At 32.9% G+C, this 24,880-nt stretch overlaps 2 protein-coding genes across 3 annotated transcripts in view; one reads left to right on the forward strand and one right to left on the reverse strand.

The window, feature by feature from the left end:
* Window positions 1–34: 34 nt before the first annotated feature.
* LOC148278727 (uncharacterized) lies at window positions 35–10,586 on the forward strand. 2 transcript variants are annotated; one of them, XM_088230962.1, is made up of 7 exons: window positions 35–167; window positions 2,065–2,138; window positions 2,620–2,747; window positions 4,809–4,968; window positions 6,405–6,524; window positions 6,822–6,971; window positions 7,074–10,586. In XM_088230962.1, exons 1-7 carry the CDS (start codon window positions 83–85, stop codon window positions 7,329–7,331), a joined length of 975 nt encoding a protein of 324 aa, XP_088087088.1. In that variant the 5' UTR covers window positions 35–82; the 3' UTR covers window positions 7,332–10,586. The 2 variants fall into 2 exon arrangements, 1 of the variants encoding a protein (XP_088087088.1); XR_015823110.1 differs by lacking the exon at window positions 4,809–4,968.
* Window positions 10,587–12,286: 1,700 nt separating this feature from the next.
* Window positions 12,287–24,880, reverse strand: part of LOC148278728 (uncharacterized) — a 195,081-nt gene continuing 182,487 nt past the window's right edge. Inside the window, exons 5-10 of the mRNA XM_088230963.1 lie at window positions 19,633–19,760; window positions 18,777–18,971; window positions 17,166–17,420; window positions 16,089–16,273; window positions 14,873–15,081; window positions 12,287–13,416 (exon numbers count right to left, since the gene is read on the reverse strand). Of these exons, the coding sequence (XP_088087089.1) occupies window positions 13,283–13,416; window positions 14,873–15,081; window positions 16,089–16,273; window positions 17,166–17,420; window positions 18,777–18,971; window positions 19,633–19,760 (1,106 nt within the window). The 3' untranslated portion in view covers window positions 12,287–13,282. The remainder of the gene's footprint in view (window positions 13,417–14,872; window positions 15,082–16,088; window positions 16,274–17,165; window positions 17,421–18,776; window positions 18,972–19,632; window positions 19,761–24,880) is intronic.

A 24,880-nucleotide genomic window follows, 5' to 3' on the forward strand; every position in this document is an offset into this window, starting at 1 on the left:
AGGAAACACTCTTAATTCAAAATTGTTTTGGTTACATTACATTACTTGACATGTTTTGAAATTTTAAAAATATATATTTTCTATGAAAATGGGATTATTATCTTATTTGATTATTCTAATAATTTTGATACAATGTGTATTTTGTTTCCATCGACAGAGACGACAAGGTCTGTAATGATGCCAATGGGTTAATGAGTTTTCCATTTCAACAATTCTAACTTATGAATGATGAGTGATTAGCAATGACACATTATTAAATACGCACGTTACTAGATCGAAGTCTAGTACATTTCTATTAGTGAATTATTGCCTTTGGACTTTTATCATGATCGCATTGCACGTGACGCTCGCAAAAAATACTTTCATTATTAGCAACTGAAAAGCAAAACAGATATATCATTTCAATCGTAAACACAATCCGATTTTTATTCAAGTACATGTAATGAGTGGCCCATAGAGATTAGGAATACTGGGTTTATCACATTGTTTCGTGTGAAACTATGGTTTTCATTAAAACAATTATCTACATGGGTAGCTAGAGCGTCATCAGAAAGCGTCTGAAAAGATTGACAAATATACAAAAAAAACATTTTTGTATAAATAAACGTAATACTATTGAAATGTTTAGGAACAGTTTGTTGTTAAATTTTATTTCCATAAGTTACTTTAATAATTAGGATTTCACATAACTGAGGATGGTGACATGCCCAAAGAGTACGCAACCCAGCTAGGAATTGTTGGACCAACTTTTAACACAATGTGTACTCAATATGTATCTTTTTTGGATGATCCCGTGTAAGTTGGATTTGTTTCGAGGTTTCGGCTACCACTGCAGGAGCCATCTTCAAGTCATTGAGTTAACGGAGTGTTATGTAGAAAAAATATGTGTTTATGTACTAGTAATTTGTACCGTGTCGCATTCAGTAGCAGGCACTTTCCGTGTAATTTTTGTAGTGTGTAGTCCTGGAAAACCATATTGAGTTTTATTTCAGCCCGTTGTCTTTATTGATGTTATTTGGGTTTCTGTGTATTTCAATTGCCTCTTTTATTATTCGTGCACTGTTATTTCTAGGTTTATGCAAAATCCTTGCTTTGAAGGCGAAAAGATGTCCCGAGTCTATTGTGTTCCGCTATTGCTGATTTTTGTTCCGCTATTGTATTATTGATTAGTGTTTTCATTATTGATTAGTGTTCCGCTATTGCAGGTAGCCGAAACGTCGGAACGAAGCCAACTTACACGGGATACTCGGACAAAACGAAATTTTGATTATTTGACTATTTTATAATGCTGGTACTCAAATCCTGACACCTTACTAAAACATAAAACCCCAAACTTCTGAGTTTGGGAGTAAGTACGTGAGGAAAACAAAAATATTAGGCATAAAGTGATTCGATTTCATAACTAACATTAAAGTCAGAGAACTGATGCAGCAGTCTCCTATAATAAAATGTGCTTACCATTGTTTGAATGGACTGTATAAGTCTGTCAATAAACAAATAATAATAGAGTTTTAAGTGTGTGGCGGTGGACCTTGCTTGGACACGTTCTGCGGATGGCTCAGGAGCCCTTCACACCTACGGACTCCCGCCGTCCTGGAAGACCGTCAGTGTCGATCTTTCGGGGGAACTAAGGGACGCGGGATTGACGTGGGAGAAGGGGAAATGCAAGCTAGCGATAGGGTCTCTTTGAGACGCTTACTGATGTACACATGCTCCACTTAGGAGCGGATGTGGAATAAAATATTTTTTTTGCAAAACTATCCAGATAAAATACATTGCATTATTTAAATAATGAAGCTGTCTGCAGTGTTATGCTATGGCAATGAGTTAGAAATATGAAATAAGAAAATATGTAGGTACATCTCTTTCAAACATGAATGATTGCAGTGTATTGTGATTTGCTATCTCTTTATTCAAAATTGTTCATGGCAGCACAATATTTGCAAAACATGCTATTGAGGATACACATGTCTATTTTTTATACATCAGTGTAAGGCAGTGTTAGAATGATCAAAAAATAAATTAGATTTTTTACATTGCCTAATGATTTACTTATATTTTAAGATCAACCCAGTGATGAAAATTTTTATAAATGGAATGTACTAAACCAAACTTCAAAAGCTTCTGCAAGATACTTGGTAAGTTGTGATCATAACACATTACTTTTAAAAATGTCTTAAATTCTTTGTTGGTTCAGTTTTACTCAATACTACTTCAGTGACGTTTATTTATTTTTGAAAATATGAACTTATGGTTCCATACATTGTATGTGTAATTAGAAAGACAATGGCATTTCAATTCTCGGGCCTTCATTCTCCAATGGATCTTTGTTATGATAAGACAGAACGCTATGCATAAAAATGACATTGTGTGTACTATACTTGAGGTCCTTGATTCGATTCTGTGCAGGGTGGATGTGAAATATTGGTTTTGAAAGTGGTTATGCACTGCGACATTTTATTTTTCATGGGCGTTAGACTGATTATCCTACCTTCCATGTATCAAAAAGGATCCAGGATACATTGAAATTGGAGTTCCAATGCAGTTCCTTATGCATCACTGGGTGTGGATGGACAAACGATAATGATGATGATTTTTTTATGTCTGTTTTCCTTCAAGGTAGGAGTGTATGAAATAATGGACAAACAGCAACAGGCTAGGAAACAGGGAGTCTGGGGTTACCGTTGTCCGGGAGCTCTGATCACTTGTCGTTATGCTCTGACCGCTGTACCTTGCTGCATAGGAAAGTAAGCTGTTTTTTTTATTGTCTAATTATTTAAAACTACCCATAAGGGTATATGTATACATATTTTAAGGTCTGGTCTTGTTATGTCTCATCTGGTTAGAGTTGTCTTCGTGTGTTTTTTCAGGTTAATTTTAAATTTGTCTTCAGTGTAGTTTTTCAAGTAGTAAGGTAAGTCATTGTAGTGTTTAAGTCCATTGTATACTATTTTCGTCATTGCTTTTTGAATGGGGAAGTGTTGTTGTCTGGTATTATATTTGTGTAAGTCAGCACTTTTAGTTCATGTCATTGTCTCAGTGCCATTTTGTGTACAATTTTTATTGTCTCAATTATTTTATGTTAAACTGTACAGTTCAGTCGTAGGGGTCAGGTAGGGTTAGTTTAATTATTTTATTTTCCTCTGTATCCTTGTTAAATTAGCTGATTGTGCAATGGAGCCATTTAAAGTCTCCTACAAGTTTATTTCTTTAACATACAATTTGGGTGTTATCTTAAAGAGTGGAACTGCATACTTAACTCGTATTCTCAATTTTAGTGACATGTCCTCCTAACCTAAATTGCCACAGATCGATCCCTCCTATGTATAATGTCGTAACCCACAAGTTGTCAATTTGGAGTTTAATTTTTTTGTCCATTATATTTTTAGTTCCAACAAAGAAAATAATATATTTTGCAATTAGGTATGGCTTTTTTTTTGGGAAGAACATTTTCGTATCTCATATTTTTTAGAAAGTATACCCCCTTGCAAATGAATCCATGCGATATTTTTCACAGGATGAAAGAGTTCATCGGAAGCGGTGTAAGTATCAGTTATGATAATGTTCTCTGGACTAGATAGAAATTTGCCGTGTCCATTGTTTTTTTATGTTTTTAAATAGCATTTTTTATATGGATCCTGCTTTTGCGAAAAATAAAAGAATTAAGCTAACTAGCGTAAAAAAATTGATTAGGCCTTAGAAATTCAATCTAAAATACGTAAAACACAAACTCCAACAACAGATTCAGCATAATAATAAACAAAACCCATATTTGCATGAAACACAGCAAAATCCTTGATAAAACAAACCAGTTGATCATATAAAATTGCATTTTGTGGGTTACAAAATTACACGTAGGTGTTGAGATGTTGATGTTCACTAACAAAGGGGTGTACTTATGTGGGAATACAATTTTCAAAAATGTATCGAATTTAATATTATTTTAGTATTATCGAAAATCCTGTAAAAAGAAATAAATGGGTAGAAATTATAAGGAATTTAAGGAAAGAATCTGATTGAGATCCACAAAAAACAAATGCTGATTGTAAACATTCAAAAACAAACTTTTTTTATATACAAAAAACAACACCTTTCCATTTTTTTGTAAATGCATTCTCTTCGAATGCAACCCTGGTAGATCGATGAATAAAACATTTATGCTCCTAGCTTCTTTTTTACATATTCGATTGAAGATTTTAATATCTACGAACACGCACAGCGCAAAGATCTATATTTCTCTGAAAACGGAACGTAAATCGGTTAAGCCATTTAGAAGGAGTTCAGTGACATCACATGTACAGAGGAATTATATATATAAAGATATATTCACGGTTTTTCAGGGCCAGACTGCGAAACTTCAGAGGAACATTGCTTATGGTAAGCTTTTAAAAAAATCCTAATAAAAATTTTCCGAAGTCATTTAAAAAAAAAACTTTTTTCAGATCTCAAAACAGATTCAGACTAGCATCCCTTCCGTAAACCCCTACCCCTCCCCGACAAAAAAAAGTTTCAATAAAAACATATTTGACCAACAAAGCGATACACACCAGACGCGGACAAGGGAAGCGGCTGGGTAGGAGAGGAGCAGGGGTTTGTGGAGGGACTGCTTGTCCGAGAAATAAAGGATTTACTTCATTTTGAGATTACAATTTTTTTAGGATTTTTTTTAAAGCTTACCATGAGGAATCCTCTGAAGTTTCGCAGTCTGGGCCTGAAAAACCGTGTAAATGTATGTGGGTGGGTAAATGAAAAAATTTTAATAGCATGCTGAGGGTGTATAAATAAATAAACGATTATCTCTGTTATAGACAAATCGATAGTGAAGACGAGTATCAATATGCACCGACTGATTTAATAATAAGAGGGGGGGTTTCGAATCTCAACGCTTTGGGACCTGAAAGGCGCCTGAGAGATATTAGTATTCATCCCAAATATAATCATTACATTCATGATGTTTGCCTTCTGGAGGTAATTTAATCTTTAGGTTTTTTTTTAAAACAAAAAATAAACATTTGCATTCTTATGATTTACCCGAATATTTCAATTTGAGGCCATTTTCAACGAGTTGTAAATAACTCACTACTAGAAAATGGGAACCAAGTCTGAGGTTCGAACCTCAGACCTCTGATCCGTGGGTCCGCAACACTTACCACAGGACCACAACCCGATTCTAGTTGAAATGTACCGAAGTTAAAATAAATGCTTACTTTAAATAATAACTGCCACTTTAAAGGCCATTCATTAAAATTTAACACTACCTACTTCACATTCAACCCCAGAAAGAACTTCCTGACAAACGGAGTTGTGGAGCGATCGAATAGGCTTCCTGGGAGAGTGATAGGTGCACATTTTGTTTATGCGTTAAAAAACCGCCTGGACGATCACATATTTTTTTTATTTCTCTTATTGTATGTTATGTGTATTGTTTTTTTTGTATATTATATTGTATGCATATATAAAACACGGTGCATTAGATAGATGTACAGGTAAATGTCGTTTCTATATTTATTGAGAATATGCCATTTCCTTAAATTCTTTATTTTTTGTAAATTTCACCCACATTGCTCTTTAATTTCACATAAATCAACCGATGGAAGAATTGAATAATTGCGGATGTTTAAACAAAGGCAGAATAGTGAATGTTGCACAGTGTGTAAAGTGGCCACTTAAACCTGACAATGACAGTGTAGTTATTAGTACTATTGTTGTTGCAAATATAGAAATCCACTGGTAACCATATATTCAAGTTAATGGCTGGTGGATTTGAATACTAGATGGATCAAAAAGTTTGGAAAAATCCGAAGAGATGGCGTCAGTTGCAGTAATGTGAACTAATCGTAAAAAGCTTTATCCTTCATTAGACGTCTGTCGAAATATCAGCCATTTTTGTTTACGCATTTACAGGGTTACGGCAGTGAGAGGCAACCAACCTCCTTATTTTTTTAATGGAAAAATCTGAGTTTCGTTTTCTAATTAAACATTATTATTTACGAAAGAAAACCGAGACTTTGGTCTACGGTTTGGCTTTGGCCAAACTAGATGAGTTTTATCCTGACTCTGCACTATGGATGAAGATGATTCAAAAGTGGTTTTCTGACTTTCGTTGTGGCCTTAGGTTTCGATGAATAAACGCCTCTATATGACACTGAGCTGAACTAAAATAAAAACGAAGGCTGAGTACATGTTATAAATTTTAATCGTAGGTGAAACTTTTCAGTTTTGTTTTGTATACACCACTGTAATTGTTAATTTTATGGTGGAAAAATGAACAAGTGTCGCCAGCTTGAGAGCCGAGTTAATTTGTGTTTGGAAGATTTTTTGACAATAATTTTGTTATTAAATGTAACTAAAAAATATTTATGTATTAATGTTTTCTTTTACAAAAACTGTGCTTATAATTTCAGCTAGATTCCCCGTTTATGAGGACAAATGTTGTAAACATAGTACACATACCTAAAGCTAAACCTGTTTTGACTGCAGGTACTTTTTATATTGCTACATTTCACTTGAATGAGCTAGAAAGAGTAAGTAAAAGTTTCATAATAAGACATTTCATAGCAGTTGCATATTGAGAATGTGCCTAAGCATTACGCAAAATGCAAGGTTGGTCAACAGATGGCGCTGTCAAAATGTTATAAAGCGAGTACGCGAGAGAGATCGCTCTTTTCCACGCTGACAGTCTTACTCAGTCTTAAATTTTATGCGATGCTTAGGTACAAATCTGCGAATAGAGTTTAAGACTTGAATACAAGATATTTTATGAACTTTTCGAAGTTGTTTCGAGGCTAATACAGAAATAATATTTTGTCATTTGTTTGCAGGATTTTTATGCTCTTTTTGAGACTCCCACTTTTACAGAAATATTTGTTAAAGTAATGATAAATACTTCTGAACAATGTGTGGCAATAGCCCCGGACGCAATAATAGACAATCACTCAATTTGCGCATTAGGATTTGATTATTTTTACAAAGTAAGTTTTTTTTCTTCCAATGAATTACTTAAATTTGTCGACAACATAAATATTAAATATTTATTTGTGAAATCATCTATTCTTTATTTCATTGTCTTGCAGAAAACTGATATTGGTGCACCATTGATCACGGAGAACCCGAATAAAATCACCGAGTTGATCATTGTTGGAATAGCTTCTCGCACATTTAATTATTCAGAAAATGGTAAAAACCTTACTGGATACCTTTTTGCAAACGTTTACAAGGAAACGCAATGGATACTTTCACAAATACCAAAAAATAATGCAAAATTTCCAATTGCCAATACCCTCTTTAATTTATTATCATTCATGGTTCTGACTCTGATATGGGTAGGTTAAGATGTATACATATATATGTACATACTTTATATTGGGTTAAATACTCGTATGTACATACATTGACGATATGACATTAAAGTTATTTGCTTTGTTCAAACTAAAGCCAAAATTATATTATGGATAAGAGAGCTTGTACTCAGATGCTTAATTTTAGAACATGTCTTAATTTTGATCAAAGCTTTCAATCAGAAGAATCTGCAGAGCAAACAAATACTGTATAAAATTAACTTTTTATCATCGACATTAACCCTTATACTGCTAAACAACGATATATCGTTGTTGTTAATCCCTATCATAAAGTTCTAACTGGACTGATGCTGACGTCATAATCCCCAAAAGGGTAAATGAATTCGGGAACTGCTTGTTGCACTTAACCGTCAGTGGTATAAAACATTTTCAAAACATAAAAATTACTTATTCGACGGGTTATTATTTAGTTTCGTACATATTTCAGCCCTACGGAAAATTTGGTACAAAAAATGTTTTCTTACGCGCAGTAAAAATTTGAGTATTAAATTGTACGGCAAAGTTTCTTGAAAATGAATAAAAAATCATAAAAAATATTTTAATGAAATCGAACAACTTTGAACGACGTCACTTGTTCATATGAATCAATCAATGATAAGAGGGTTGTGTAAGATTTCCGGTTTGCTAATCGTCAATGGACCAATCAACAGAACTAACCGAGAAGAAGCGGAAGAGAACTTGCGACGTCACACGCGGATTAATGTCAGAAATACAAAACTTTAAAAGATCGTAGCGCTGATAATACGATACATAAAAATTGAAAAAAAAAGCTTTGTCTATTAACGTTTTTTTTTTTAAAAACCACTAAACATCTTCATTATAAATTTACTTATGATGTTTAAATTCGCAGTGCTTTTAAGAAAAGAGAAACGACTAAACACAGGAAACTTCTAGCTAGTCGGGACCTGAAACAGTGACCTTTATTACATTTCAAAAACAGTTTAATAAAAAATAAATCAATGTTAATAGTTAGATTTTTAATCACTTATATGATATTTGAGGAAAATAATTATATTTGGTGTTTTCCCCGCTATTAAACCCGATTCAGTGATTACGAAAATATTGATGTACTTCCGTAATGAATGACTAATTGAATACTTTACCTTTAATATAATAACTCTTATCTAGTGAGGTCCCTATATCACCGGAAAACCCCATAATTAAGAATACAAACAAATAAGTAAAGAGCCATAAAACATAAAAATAATTCACCATGGAACCTAATGATTGTCAATTAGGACGTCTGAATGTTAGAAAAAAACATTTGTTAATTTATTATAATGGGTACCCACAGTAATGGGAAATCAAAATGTTTTAGCTGTTAATTAGGTAGTAATTATTAATCTACTAACAAAACGTAATTATTACTATACAAACTCTATTTTACAAACTATTCTACAAACAAAACGTAAATGAGGTATATCAGCTCGATATTGATCAAAAAATACTTCAGAAAAAGCTTCTTCGATTTCGTGCTCTTCGTAAGAGTCATATTATAAATTATTATCACTATCACTTAAAAAAATATCGTTATTGTCTTATTCACTTTCGGAATAGGTTGAGCTGCTAAGCCTCCGAGTTTCTCGGCGAGGTACTATTATTTCTTTATCACTTTCACTATCCGTTATCATTTTGAATGATATATTTTGTAAATTTATTCATAATAAAAAGGACGCTTTGCAAAGTTAAATTGTTAGAGTAACAAAGTAAGATTAAAAATATATATAAATGTAAAAAATATGTAATTTACCTCAGCTGTTTGTAATTTCAGTAACTGTTGTCTATCTCGCTCAATCCATTATGCGTGAACTAGCTATTAGTGAAACGGAATATTTTTCTTAGAAGAGATATCAATTTGTGAGACAAATGTACAAAACATTATTTTTTTAAATTAAAATTATATTATAACAACTACCAAGAAATAATATCACTTCTTTGTACATTTACCGGTTACCTTTAAGTTTCAATCTAAATAACTCCCTACAAACATTTGTACATACTCAAAATATTGTTTATTAAAATAACTTGCATAAAAAATTTTAAGTAATTTTAGGCATTACCTAGGAGGTGAAATAATTTATCCAGATGAAACTCACCGACATAAATAAAGGTTTCAGCTCTTTTAGTTTGCAAAAGTCAATAGATGGAAGAGTTGAGGTAATGTAAAAATAATCATGAATGTGGATGTGCAAACATACCCAGAATAGTGAATATTTCGCACTGTGTAAAGTGGTCATTTAAACCAGCCAATTACAGATCATAAGTCCTGTAAATGCCTAGACTTCCATATTCCCTTGGCAAAAATGTTTTCTCTCTCTGTTGCAACAAATTTCAAGATATATTTTACTCAATTTTTCTTTAGATGCATTGATGGAATTGGTAGGTTTGATAATATATAACAGAGCACTTTGCCCCGCAATCAACAAAAAAACTATCATAATTATTTCGTTTCAATAATAACAATGCGCCTTGAGATTGCAGTACGAGATCAGTTTGTTTGTTTTTATTTTCAATTAAGAAAAGGTTTACAACCGCTGTACGAAAATTGTCTATTTGCGGCACGAATAGTCTATCTTGCTCACTCCATTGAGCTTGAATTAGATATTTATGAAATGGAAGATTTTTCTTGGAATTGCTATTAATTGATAAAACAGTAGTGTGTTTGGAAAACAACGTATTCGATAAAATATTTTTTAAATGTATAAATAAGAGGATTTCTGATTAGATTCTTGAAAAACTGCGTAGCAGCGTAAGGGTTAAATTATAGATTCTTCCAAGATTCCATCTTGTTTCTGATTAATTAAGGGTCTGTATATTATTTATTGCGTATCACTTATTTCACACGCCCACAAACTAATTTTTAAATTTGAAAATACTTAGAACCATGCAAGATTTTTTGTTTAGATTTTTAACTAGTCTGTCCAGTTTTCTAATCTGAGTAATGTGGCCATTATTCTTGGCCGGATGTTATGTATTTTGGGCTGAGCTGGTAAAGAAATATTAATCCCTTATAACTTGTAAACATATTACCTATAGTACTAAGTTTTTTTATTAATGATTTATGTTTTGAGAAGACTTGTAATCTTTTATAATTATATTTGTAGTAATATTGTAAAATTTTGTAAAATAGTAATTTGTTTTTGAAACTTTCACTCGAGTTTTTTTATTATTATTTGTAATGTATAGATATCAAAATTGACTAGCAATTGTTATTATAGACATGTTCAAAGCATATTTTAATTATACTTTATAATCAAATGCTTGTATGTTATTGCTATCTACCTGCCCTATGAGCCATCAACCCAATAAATCTGTAGTTCCCTTGGAATTTTATCTCCAGTAAAACTAAGTTTTCTGTATGAAAAATAGAATGTGTATTTTTTTTCTCAACATGTTCAATTACAAGTTAGTGACGAAGATACTTTAAATTTTCATACAAATATACACATTTTTGTGCATAAACCTCGATTTTACTTTGTACCATCTCAATATTTTTTAATTTTAAGTTTATGGTTATGCACACAGTGCTATATTGGTATAATTAGTGTTATAACAAAAAACATAAACCTAACACAGCACCAATTACGTACACAACACAATATATAATATAACTTCTGACAGGACAACAAAATGTGACAAAAATATGTTTAACGCATGACTCTATTTGTGTGTTTGTTTAATATATATATTTTTTTTAAATAGGCTAAATATTATTAATAAAGCCTAATGTTATTAATCGAGGCTTAATATTGTTAAAAGAGGCTAAATATTATTATTGTAAATGAGACTCAGTTTCCATTTGAAGCGGAGAGCTGAGTCGTTAAATATATCAAGATCGCACATGTTCTCAAATTTGGCAAAACGACTAATCGCTCTTCCTAATAGAGAGTTCCGAGCTGCTCTGGTGTTGAATTTGTCGTTGTTCAGTAACATAGTATGTCTAGTTCAATGAAGATGTGAACTGGGAAGAGAAAGGTATTAAAGTGGATGGTATCAATTTAACAAACTTACGATTCGCAGATGACATTGTGTTGATATCAGAAGATCGGGATAAAGAGTGTGTCATGCTGAAAGAGCACAGAAGAGACAAAAAAAGTTGGACTCTTCATCAACACAAGCAAGACCAAATTAATGACGAATCTGATCCTCGATGGTCTGTAGATATTGACAATCATCTAATAGAAGAAGTGAATAAATATATGTATCTCGGCCACAACATTTTACTCTTCAGAGATAACCAGGCCGCTGAGCTTCAGAGAAGAATCGGTCTTGAGTAGGCAGCGTATGGCAATCTGAAGAAGTTCTTCGACAGCAATATTCCCCAAAGTCTGAAACGCAGCATGTTATGGCCGATGTGTACTTGCAGTACTGAAATATGGAACAGAAACACTTTCACTCACTAAATCAACTATAGAGTAGCTCCATGTAGCACAGAGAAAACATGAAGGAGCCATGCTTCATATAAAACTCTCCGACTGGATAAGGAACACCGAGATACGAATAAGATCGGGAGTAACAGACGTGGTCGAAAGCGTGGCTAAGAAAGGGCAGTCGAGTGTTACACGATGGTCAGATGATATAAAGAGAATTGTTGGTGACTGGATACAGAAAGTGCAAGACAGGAACATTTGGAGGAGTATTTCTCTCTTCAATCCGTGCCTCATGTCTAAGGATGGTGATTACGCCTGACTCCAGGCATGGCTCGTCTGTGGACAGTCTCCCTCCATCTGGAACGGTCTTGTGCTTTTCTATAGGCATTCGTCAGTGATGATTCTGATAACTCAGTGAAGGGAAGGCTTATATTCAGCAATAGACATTATCACATAATCCGTAAAAAGTATTAAATATATGTATTTTTTTTAAAAATATATTTTTGAACCAGCTAATTAATATGAAAGAAGGGCAAATTGTGAAAGAAAAACATGGACATGATATAATATATTTTATTATCTTTGTATTAATAATTATTAATTAAAAAGGTAAAACTTTGTACAGTAAAAAGAATTTACATTCGTTTCTTATAACTCTGCGAGTGCTAATTTTAAAGTACAGTATAATATACAGATTTCTGCCTAATCAGTCTGATATCAAACTCGATTGTCCAATCAATTTGCGGAATATTATAGCGGAGATTGGAATTCTCCGCAGTTAATACAAATGACTGTCCATTTAACATAATTAACAGAAAAAGAAAACCTTGATCACAGCTTTGAATCAGTAGATTAAATCAATAAATATTATTGATGGTTTATGCTGATATTTCTAGATAAAACTCCAATATAATGATAAAGATATAATGTATCAATTAATCGTAGGGGTGTAAGTATTATGTAATGTCTGATCTTTTCTTTTCCAAACCATGCATCAATCACATTTTCAATGTGGATTCTTTGGATTTCGCGACTTCTGAATTAAAGTAATAATTTAACATAGCTATGCAGAAAGCAGCCAGTCAGAGAAAAGTGAAACTGAGATAATAGAACTTTTGTGAAAAGAGGGAATTATCAAATCTACACAACAGTTAGAATGTTTTTGACTTTCACAAATGATAAACAATGAATACATAAGTTTTTTTTTTATTACAAACAAGAATCTTATTATGTATTTGACCAGTTTTAATGATTTTTTGATGATCCATAAAATTTTTCTAGTGCTGTGGTGTTTTTTTGCAAATTGAGAAATGCCGTTTTTGTGATCGACACCATTTTCAGAAGGTTGATACAGTTTTTTTTGTATGTAAGCGATCTGGCTGTTTTTAGCAGCACATAGAATTGACCTTACTGCACCCGATAACATAAATATCTCATTTTTCCAAAATTGTGGACTGGCTGCTTTCTGCATAACTACCTTCAATTGTTAATATCCATCTTTCTACGAGTCTCCAGAGATATGATCTCTGAAGCGGAAGTTGGGACATCATGAAGTCAGTTGTTGAGAGAAGATCTCAGGGGTACGGAACCTTCCACCCAGAAGTTGGGACGTTGCATCATGGTTTGCCAGAGAGTTATTTCCTTGCCAATACTGTCCATCCAAGGAACCTGCACGCCCATATGAGTTCCTGAAAAATAATAGACACACTTTTTGTACCGAGTAGATTCGTTTTTCAGTGCTACGGGAAATTGGATGTAAAAATGTTTTGTTACACGCGGTAAAAATTAGCACGGAGTAATTAAAAAATTACGAAACTTTAACAAATTTTAGCAATGATAAAAGGATAAGAATAAAAAAAAAAGGGTTTTTTTGATAGTCTATTCAGATTTTTTTCTTCATATAGTAAAAATAATTTCTTACATGCTGTAAAAATTAGAGTATTGAATTTTAATGTGAACTTTTACAAAAATTTTATAAAAATCAGTTATAATAAAAGTGAACTACTTTGAAATGTCGCAGATTCAGGATATGTGTCGCCAATCGATTATGTATTTTGATAGTTTTCCAATTCCTGGTTTAGCATGTTTTAGCAGTTTTGGTTCTAATTTTAAATGTTACATACGTCAACGACGGTGTAATTGCAAAACTTTTAAAAATCATAGCGATGAAAATACGATAAATAAAATCATTTTTTGGCTTAGTTTGATAGTCCATTGACAATTATTTATTTTTAATAACAAGATCAATGAATTTCCTCTTTTTTTGCTTGTAGTGGAATAGACAATCATGTTTTGCAAGTTATTCCAGTCTGGAAACACTGCATGAGAGATATCTATTTGATATTGAGTTTTCTACTAACATTTCTTGATGGAACTGCATTTTGATTATACACGACAAATAAAATAGTTTATTTTTTACTTTTGACAACTTTAAATTTGAGAAATCCTTAAAACTTAAAACATAACCTATCCTTATACAAATGTTTTAAACTATAATTTTATTGTAATATTTAAACCCTATAAATTAAATACATGAACAATGTTCGTTAATAAATAAATAGATATGTATGTATGTACACTGTCGGCGTCGTGGTGTAATGGTCAGCGTATTTGCCTACCATGCAAGAGGTCTCGGGTTCGATTCCCGACAGGGTTAATATGAAATATTCATTTAATATAAGTGTTTTTACACTAAAATATTCCAGTCCCAGGACTGGTACTTGAAGCGTAAGACTGATCATCTTACCTTTATGTAATAAAAATGATCAAGATATGCTGCGATTGGTGCACCAATGCAGTGTCTTATGCACCATTACATGCGGATAGGAAATGGTGATGAAGTACATTAGGGGTCTTATTGTCCAGAGCAATGATATAGAAATTTTTGAACTTACGAAACAACACCGAGTTGTGATCCTGTCGCTAGTGTCGCCGCCGACTTATGGATCAGTTACAATTAGTTAGCCCCCAAAAAGTGACGACAAAAATTCAAATATTTTACGGTAAATCATTAGAATCGGCATATTTCTTATTTTCCAAAAAAAAAAAATATTATGTATTTAAATCAGGTAACATTTTAAGTATTTAACAACTTCATAATATAATTCACATGACCAATTTTTATTATGAGCGAATAGTAATTACCGGTTCCGAGGGAGAATCTGACGCCACCCATAAAGTCATTAGAGCTAATGAGATCCCGATCCCACACGGACAGTTCTAGGGCCCTTTGGGCCAATTCCTGTAGCGTGAGACCGCGGTAAGTAAAGCAGTGCTCCCAACGCGGGCTGAGGGTGCGACGAGATACGCCTGTCTTCTGTTTCACCCCGCGGCCTCTCTCCGGTAGCAGGTAGCTGCAAGGCAACATACAAATGAGGGTATTAGGAGCAAACATAGAAAGGTTCACAAAAAACGGAAAATTAAAAAATTAGAAAAATCTTTTTTTAATATTTTTAAGTCTAAAGCTAGGGTTTCCTAGGACAGCGGTGCCCGTATTTTAACGGCCGTAGTGAACGGTGATGCAGTGGACAGCCGTCGTAACGGTGACTAGAGTGTGGTTTTCTAGGAAAACGGTGTTATCAACACCATTTAACACCATTTTCCTAGGAAACTACTCTCTAGTCGACGTTACGACGGCTGTCTACTGCATCACCGTTCACTACGGCCGTTAAAATACGGGCACCGCTGTCCTAGGAAACCCTAGCTTAAGGGACAGGTAGGTATATCTTAAATCATAGGTATAGATGCCAAAATTAACTGTAAATAAAAACCTAGTAATTCAAAACTGTCTCTAAATCTTGCAAAAACAGATTCTCCATTGAGTTGGTGAAGCATAATTAGAAATATCACAATTCTTTTTTCAAAGTTTTTCGCAAATATCTCAGTGGAGATTTCTAAGTTCGCTTCTATTACCCTCAAATACTGACTTAATATTTGTTCCATTTTGCTATTGGGTAATATTATTAGATTCTCAAAAATATACAACTACATCACATTTAGAAACAAAATATTTAGCAAAATTACTGGATAAATATAATTATAGTTGTAAGTTTTTAAAAGTAAAAATGCTGTAGATTCCTTTAACACAAAATAAATCACTTTAATGATAAACTATGAAACTTGTAAACGTGTATTATTGTGTTGGATACAGTTTATTCAGCCCAGCTCTTTATTGGTAAGTGATTTTCTTTTCTATATTTCAACTTGGTATAAACCTAATAAGTTATTTTTAAAAAAAAGGTATTGTAGTATTTTTTTAATCAGAAGTATTAAATTTGTGCGACATCCTCGAGCAAAAGCTAAAGAATTCTAAAACAAACCTTGCTAAGCGATATAACTTGATGGAAAGCAGTTAGCTTACCTCTTACAGAAAACATCACAAAGTCCATTAGGCTTGGTTGCAGAAAGGTTTTTAGCTTCCTTTACCAAAACATGTAAAGTTCCTTTGGTTCGCATGTTAAGGCTACTTCCTTGTTCTGGAACTTCAAACTTTAAGCCGACTATCATGTCTCCTTTGTTTCCTTGCTGCTCTTCAAACTGCTCCGTCTAGAAATCACCAAACAATGCAACTTAAACTAGAAACTCAAATCTCAATGGATTTTCTCTGTAATGTCAGACGTTATTACCCTTTAGCAGTTTTGATCGATCTCAATGTAATTTAATGGATTTAGATTCCCAACATAAGCACTCAAAAGGTATTTTAACAAATTTAAGTGATACATACACAACTATTGGCTGCAAAATACTAAATGCAAATAGGTTCGTGCAAACTTTGTGAAACTACATAATTTACTTTTTTGCTGTTGACATAGGATTTTTTAAATGTGGTACACAAAACTTTTTAGTGACTGCAAAACTTGATGTTTAAAATCTTGAAGAGAATCTTGTTTTAAAAATTCTGTACTCGGCTACAGCACAACTCCTGGGCCCGTGTTACAATGGGAAGTTAACATTTATCTTCGATTTTATCTACAGAGTAAAATTAAGTTTTCTGTATGAAAGGGATTGATTTCTGACACAGTTGATATGAAATACTTATTTAAAAGGGTGTTTTTACACTAGAATATTTCATAGTCCCTGGACTGGTACCTGAAGCGTAAGACTGATCATCTTACCTTCATGTAACAAAAATGATCAAGATACACTGCGATTGGTGTACCAATGCAGTGCCCGATGTAACATTAGGTGCGTAAAAAGAATGATGATGATGATAATGCATGAAAAATAGAATGTTTATGCATTTTTTTTCTTCTAAACGTGTTCAGTAATTATAGGTTACCGATTAAGACCATTTTAATTTTCATACATAAATAACAATTTTACTTTATACCGTCTCGATATGTACCGATGAGGATAGCATTTGTAATCGCGACCCTCATCTACTTCTGCCATTGAAACAATAAAAGTAATAGTTAATAAATAAAACAAAGGAAATTACCCGTTCCTGTAGATTATACCACTTGGGGGTAGGATCGTCGAAGACCTTATCCTGCAGAGGAAGGACAACTTCTCCGAGGAAGTGATTCCGACCGAACATGTCAGCGTGCCACACGGAGAGCCACAATGCCCGACCTGGTAGAGCACTAAGGGGCTGCAGGAAGCGAAGACACTCTTCAAACACTGGCTGAAGAGTGTGCTTCCGAACCTTCGTCTTTCTCTTACCAGTTTTAGACTTGTCAGGTAGAAGGTACACCTAAAATGTTATTTGTAAATTTCATATTTTTATACTCATATCGGGAAATTCTTAAAAATAAACAATTATACCATAGTAAACAAAATGTAAGAAATATTAACACAGTCAAGTCTGACTTAACATGCGTTATATTTTTAGCAAGTTTAGACATTATATAGACTAAATAGTTCAAGATATACACACTGCGTGTATTTTGTATAAATACACTTCAAATTCTTTGTGAGGAGTCACTAAGTGTTAGTTTTAATAGCATTTAAGTGAAATAGTTATATGGAATATGAACAAACTTACAAAACGATGAGGCGACATGCAAGTGGGTCTGATTTTAAATTTATTTTTAAAATATTTACAAAATGAAGTTATAATTTAAAATGTCTGCCTTAAAACAGGTATACCAAGTCAGAAAAATCTATTAAACACAAAAATGTGGTTGATTGTAGGAATTGTTATGTCAATAAACCATTATTATTACTAACTAAGAGACATTAATAATTTTAATTTAATATTACATATTTTATTAAATAAATTATTAATACAATAATTTTTGTCTTCCTTGTTTTATATCACATCGTCGACGCGTCGGCTTAACTTTTAAAACTCACAAGTCTCAAATATACTTTTGTTCAGGGGAGAGTAAAAACAGATTTTACTTCAGTTGCGAATGGGAAGGTCAGTGTTTTTTTTTATTTGTTAATAGACTAGCAAACTAAGCTAAATTAAAAAAAAATAAATGTGTATCTGCTGAGTTCTGCTGCTTGGTGAATTGGCTTCCCGTAAACTGAAAAACTATAACAACACTATCATTGGTTGACTCTGAAGAATTAGTGACGTTGTTCAAGGTAGTTCATTTTTATTAAAATCATTTGAATTATTTTTTTCATACATTTTTGAGAAACTTTGCCATACAATTTAATGGTCTAATTTTCACATCCAATTTCCCATAGCGCTGAACTTTCTCGTTTTAGCAAAGTTTTTTTTCGATATTTTTGTTAAAAATATACAAGTTTTACACACATATAGATTATTTGAAGTTCTAATGGAAAATGCCAACATTTCATTTTAGACCACTTGTGGAGTTTTACAAGTTATGGTGATGATACATTATTTATTATATTTATTCATACATACAGACTATACTTCTAGATTTAATTATTATGGTGTAGAATTACATATGAGTTATTAGTTAACAGGATTATGGTCCCAGGCAGTGTTGGGAATTCTCAAATCAGAGGTGGGACCTCTCGTTCAAAGCCTGTTTTACTTAACTTGATTTCATCATCGCAGTATTGAAATAAAATTACAAATAGAAACTCCAATCTCTTCAGAGATTGTCAGTTAGTACTCGATAGTATTTACCTTAACATAAGGGTCCGATCTATTTCTCTTCGTGTCTACTGGGGCGAGGTCTCGACATCTCTTGACATTGATTTCTAAAGCTCCCATCTTGTAGTTGTACAGGAGGCCGAACTCAACCTGGCCTTTAACTGTTACAGAACCATAGTTTCCATCACCAGCTCCTGAGTAAACACTGGCCATCGACTCGGAGCGCGTCTGAAAATAATACGTAATTATTATTTTATCGTTTAAGAGAAATACATAGATTTTTATGTGATTCACATAAAAAAAACATATTTCATTAAAAACATTCAAGTTTTTTACGGTGCATTAGTAAAAGTTAATTTTTATGTATTATAAATATTAAATATGAGTAAAGTAACCACAAATTTTGAATAACCAGTGAACAGTTTCATTGCTTTCGAACATGAAAAAATCCCGAGAAAAGGACATACAATGATATTATGCTTCTCAGATACCAATTTTTTTTATTGAAATGGCTCATTCAGCTTTGGCCAAAAATTCAGCTAGATTTGGCGGAAGTGAAAAGAGCTATTTTTTGGCCTAAGCTAGCCAAAATGGAATGTCCTATTTTGTTTAAAATTAGTCAAAGTGGAAGATTCGATTTAAGCTCTTTAGCTTAAATTGATTAAAGTAGAAAGAAGGGGCTGATTTGAAAAGTTTTCCAAAGTTCAAGGCACTGTTTTGGCTGAAGTTGTCCGAAGTGGAAGGTGCTATTTTGACTGAAGTTAACCACGCGAATGACGCTATTTTGGGTTAAGTTGTCCAAAGTGGAAGGTCCTATTTAAACTTAAGTTGTCCAAAGTAGAAGGCGCTATTTCAACTAAAATTGGACATGCTTTAGTGATATTGATACCTGAAGACCGCTCCTTGTGTGCATGGCCACCAGCCTGTCGATATCATCTTCAGGCTCCTGGTGGGTGGGGGGCTGTGTTGCTGGTGGGGGGGGTGTGGGACTGCCAAGTTCTGCAGAACAGCTGTCATCTGTAATATTCACTTCCCATTAACATTGTGTTTGTTGGTTTTAGCTAATAGCACTATGGATAGTAGTAATAACATATTTTCAAAATAAATTTACATTGTGTAATTAATTATAAGTGAGGGCGAGTAAAAATAAGAGCAACCAAGACATAAGTTTTATAGTAAAGGTAGAAAAGAAGGAGAAGGGTGAAGAAATAATGATTTTATAGGCAGGTAGGCACTTACATGAGTATTATATTTGGTGGATTTGAATGTTAATAAATAAAAATAACTGCACATATAAATAGTGTAGCGAGAGATTTTTTTGATAAATATATGTAAATCAAAACATGTAGTACTTTATATAATTGGTACACATATTATTTTTTATGTAACCATTGCTTTATATTGTTTTTTATTATATATTATGCAATATTATTTATGTTTAAGTAACGTGTATTATTGTCACATATATATACTTTATATTTGTATAATAAAGATTTTTAATTTCTTACATTTGATTAGCTAGGCATTTATAATTAAGTAGTTTTAGTTTTTCTTTTTTATGTTATTGTTTTATTAATATATGACTACTTATGCTCTAAAAATAAAAAATCTCCATCTTGGAACAGGCTGAGCCATGTTAGATGGAGACTATCATAAACAGAGAATACTCTGATTTCATTTTACATTAATTGGTTTTATATAGATTCCCTGTTATTAAGTATGTATACATTTTTTTTGCAATAAATTTATAAAATAATATAAAAAAATAATAAAAAAATAAGACGATGTAAATGTATTAATACCTGTCCGAGGACCAAGTTAACATATACAGCTCAAATTACACAAAAAAACTTGATTTATTAGCTCCATATAACAATTACTAGAGTTACTAGACATTCCACCCTGATGCTGCAAAAGCAATCAAAAATGAACACAACATTCGATCAAAGAGGATTCGTCCACATCTCCATTAAAGTGTACAGACAACTTTCATTGTCCATAAGGACAATTAGCAAATACTATCACTATAAAATCGCTATTAAGAAATGGATAACGGAGGGGGTATACGAATTGATGAGTGCATCAGGCCAAATAGGTAGAAATATGTTTTTATTTGTGAGGTTAAAGTGTTTTTATTTATTTTATTTTATTTTTAGTTTCATACGTATTTGAGATTATGATTTAATCATGTTTTATAAGGCATGTTTGAAAAAATTATAAAAAAATATCTCCCTTAGCAATATCAATCTTGTAAAAAAAGTCATTCTTAAATTGTAAAAGAACAAAAAAATTAAATAGATATGTAATATTTAGTCAACATTGATAAAACAAAACAGGATAGAATTCATTAGTTAAATATACCTTGATAATGAAGCTTGTGTAGCTTTAAAAACCGATCGGTAGAAAAAAGAAAAAATATGTGGTTAAAAACAAAGTTGTTTTTGTTATTATTTTTTTCAATATAAATTTCGTTTGTGTTAGTAGGCACACTAGAATATTTCATTTAAAAACGTTATTTTACCCATAAATAAGCGAAAATTTATGAAATATTTTAATGGACTATATGTGTCTTTAAAATATAAAACTCAAGACAAATTAAAACTTTCATCACAGTAATATTACTTATAGAATATACTGTATCTTTTTTATATTAAACAGCGCCATTTTCGTAATGTGGCAACCTAATATTACCTATGTATCTCAAGGTCAACGTGATTATTTTAAAAGCTAACTGTAGTAACGATAAATATATAGCTCCAATCTACCGTATTTTGTGGACGATAAGACGCATCGGACCGTAAGACGCATCACAATCTTTGGTTGAATTTTCAGAGTAAAAAAGTGCGTCTTATGGTCCGAAAAATACGGTACCTGTAATTTTTTTCCCTTTCCATTTCCCAGGTACACAAATTCTTCTACCCGATTCAGAATATCTGCGTACACACTGATCTCACATTTAGTTATATTATCATCCCTTTCAAAAATCATCAATTTCGATTTATCAACATTCATTAGCAAATCGCTCTTCTGCATACATCGTAGATTTTTGTAACCAAGAATTTCAATTCTTAATTTTTTTTCAAAAAACGGCCTAACGTATACTAACATCAAACACGATTTTAAAAAATCAATACAATTTCTGATTTTCGTCGTCTTTTTTCGAATACGTTAACGTGCTTGCTTATCGTTCTAGAGACCTCGGATTCGATTCCTGGTAAGGTCAAGATTAAATATCATGCATTCGTAACACGACCGCAGCGTACCTTGATCATTTTTGGTTGAATAAAGGTGTGATTATCAGTCTTACGCTTCAGATGCCACTCCTGGGATTATGAAAAAGTTTAGTATACACCTTTATAAATAAATATTTCATATCAATCGCGTCGAAAATTGAACCCGAGATCTCTTACATGGTAGGCACATGCGCTGACCATTTGAGGCGTTTTTTTCGCTGCAATATTTCAAGATCCCAAGATCCCAGCATCAGAAAAGCAAGGGTGGTAACAAATATTGAATTCATATTGGCAACTCACAAAACGCGATTTTACAGGATACGGATAAAAAAATATTTTTGTCCAGCATAAATCTAAATATAAGCCGGTTATTGAAAAAAATGGTATGTATATTTATTTTTAGCTTACAAAGCTTACAAAGCTTACAAAAAAACGTAAAATGTTTTACGGTTTTTGTAAAAATGCACATACAATATTATGCTTATGAAAATACACGAAGTAAAATATCGTAAAAATTACAAAAAACGTTTTGTTTTTAGATAATTATTTTATTCGTCGGCCTCGTGGTGTAGTGGTCAGCGCGTTTGCCTGCCATACAAGAGGTCTCGGGTTCGATTCCTGACAAGGTTGACATGGAAACATTTATTTAAAAATATGTTTTTCCACTAGAACATTTTAGAGATCCAAGACTGACACCTGAAGCGTAGGACTGATCATCTTACCTTTACTTTACAAAGATGATTCAGATACGCTGCAATTGGTGTACCAATGCAGTTCCCTATGCACAATTATTTGATGCTCACGAACAACTTATATAATCGCAAGAAGCACTAACGATAATATAAGTTGTTATTCTGTATATTATAACCAATATAAATATTAGTACTAAAATCAAGCAAATAATAATATAATCAACTGGTTTGTTTTATGCAAATATGGACTTTGTTATTATACGATGAATCTGTTGTTGGAGTTTCTATTGTACGTAGTGTAGATTAAGTTTCTCAGGCAAAAACACATGTTTATGCTCTAGTTAGCTTCATTCTTTTATTTTTCGCATAAGCGGGATTCATTTTAGAAAAAATATATATAGGTATGAAAAATATATTTAAAAACAAAAAAACAATGTACGCGGCGGACGTCCGCTAATCTGGAGAACACAATCGCAACTAATACTTACGCCGCTTTCGGTCATCTCTTTCGTCCCGCGAAAATGATCGCAAAGCTTCTTACAATAGTATACTTTGTAAAAAATATGAGATACTTACGACAATACGAGTTCCGGAAAAAAACATTTTTTTCGTTGGAACTCAAAATATGATAAATATATAGACGAAATACATTAAAATCTCAAAATCGACGATTTTTTCAATTCATTTATTTAAAATAATACATACATTAAAAACTAAAATTGAAGACGTAAATATTATAAAAAGGCAAAAAATACATAAACGGACTCAAAATAGTAGGAGAATCTTGCTCCGGAAAACCCCTTCGGATTTATGGAACAGATCAACATCCAGAGCGATCTTGTTAAGCATAGCGGTAGCCCTTCCAACAGGCATAACCATCGGCAGGTTGGTCCTGTATATCGGAATATGAAACAATCTATGCTGACGCTGTCTTATCTGTCTATCGGGTATCAGTTTATGTGATAAAATACTGTTTTTTCATTTATCGTGTTTTGGCAAGTTTATTCCAGTTAATCGCTGCGTCTCAATAATGGCTATATTTTTTTTATAATAACAAAATGCCATGTGGGGCGAATATCGCGTTTTGAAAAATCATCATCATTCCCTTTCCGCACCTAATGGTACATAGGGCACTTCAACGGTACATTAATCGTGTATCTTGATCATTTTTGTTACATAAAACAATCTGCGCTGACGCTGTCTTAGGTAATTATCAGGAACATACAAACCAATACTCATCATAATCTCAGGATTATCGATAACACCGCGCAACAATCGATAAAAATGTGTAGTCGAGTACATCTCCCTTCTAGTCTCTAAACTGTTGTAGCCATGCATGCCCTGGAGAAACTCAGTCGGTTGCAACATTACGATTTGTGGGTTACGACGTTATACGTAGAAGGGGTCGATATATAACAAATTATCAAGATACGCCGCGATTGGCGTACCAATACAGTGCCCTGTACACCATTGGGTGCGGTTTAGTGGAGGATAATGCTGATTTAGCAATATTAATTAGAATAATGGCGGCCCCGTAATGGGTATGCTCATCTCACTCCATTCCCGGTAAGATCGCAACAGTGAAATGTTCACTATTCGATTGGGCAACTTGGCCCGTTATACATTATTTTAAAATGCATGATACATTGTCAGCTCCAAGCCGATATAATAATTTACATTTAAATTACATTTCACTTTTTTTTGCACCACACAGGCCAGAAAGCCCAATTACAGTGGTGAATTACAGTACAGAACACCCAGGCTTGAGAAAAATCACTATTAAATTTTTGTGTTCTCACCGGGAATCGAACCCGGAACCATCCGTGCGTGACTCAAGCATCTTAACCACAACACCACGGAGGCCGCCGCGTGTGCGTCAAATCAATTCGAGTTTTTTTTTTGTGGTCATCTAATTTATTTTTGAACATATTAACAGAAATTCCACTGACCCCATCAAAATTAAAAGTTTTCCAATGCTCCACAAGAAGTGCTTCCTGGAGTTGGATATTGAGGAGGCTGCCCTCAACATTAACGCTATAGTCTGATAAAAAGTAAGGAAATTATACATTTGCCATTTTTAAACGCCGTTCTTTCCAAATCGCGCCGTTAAATAAAGTACGTTAAAAATAATATTTTTTTTATAGGTATTCCTGATAAAAAACGTTATGTTATTAAAATATAAGCGCTTTTCGACCGTTAGATTATGCCTCTT

This window comes from Micrasema longulum, unplaced genomic scaffold, assembly GCF_059751315.1.
Source record: "Micrasema longulum isolate JH-2025_06_02 unplaced genomic scaffold, ASM5975131v1 h1tg000834l, whole genome shotgun sequence".
NCBI lineage: Eukaryota > Metazoa > Arthropoda > Insecta > Trichoptera > Brachycentridae > Micrasema > Micrasema longulum.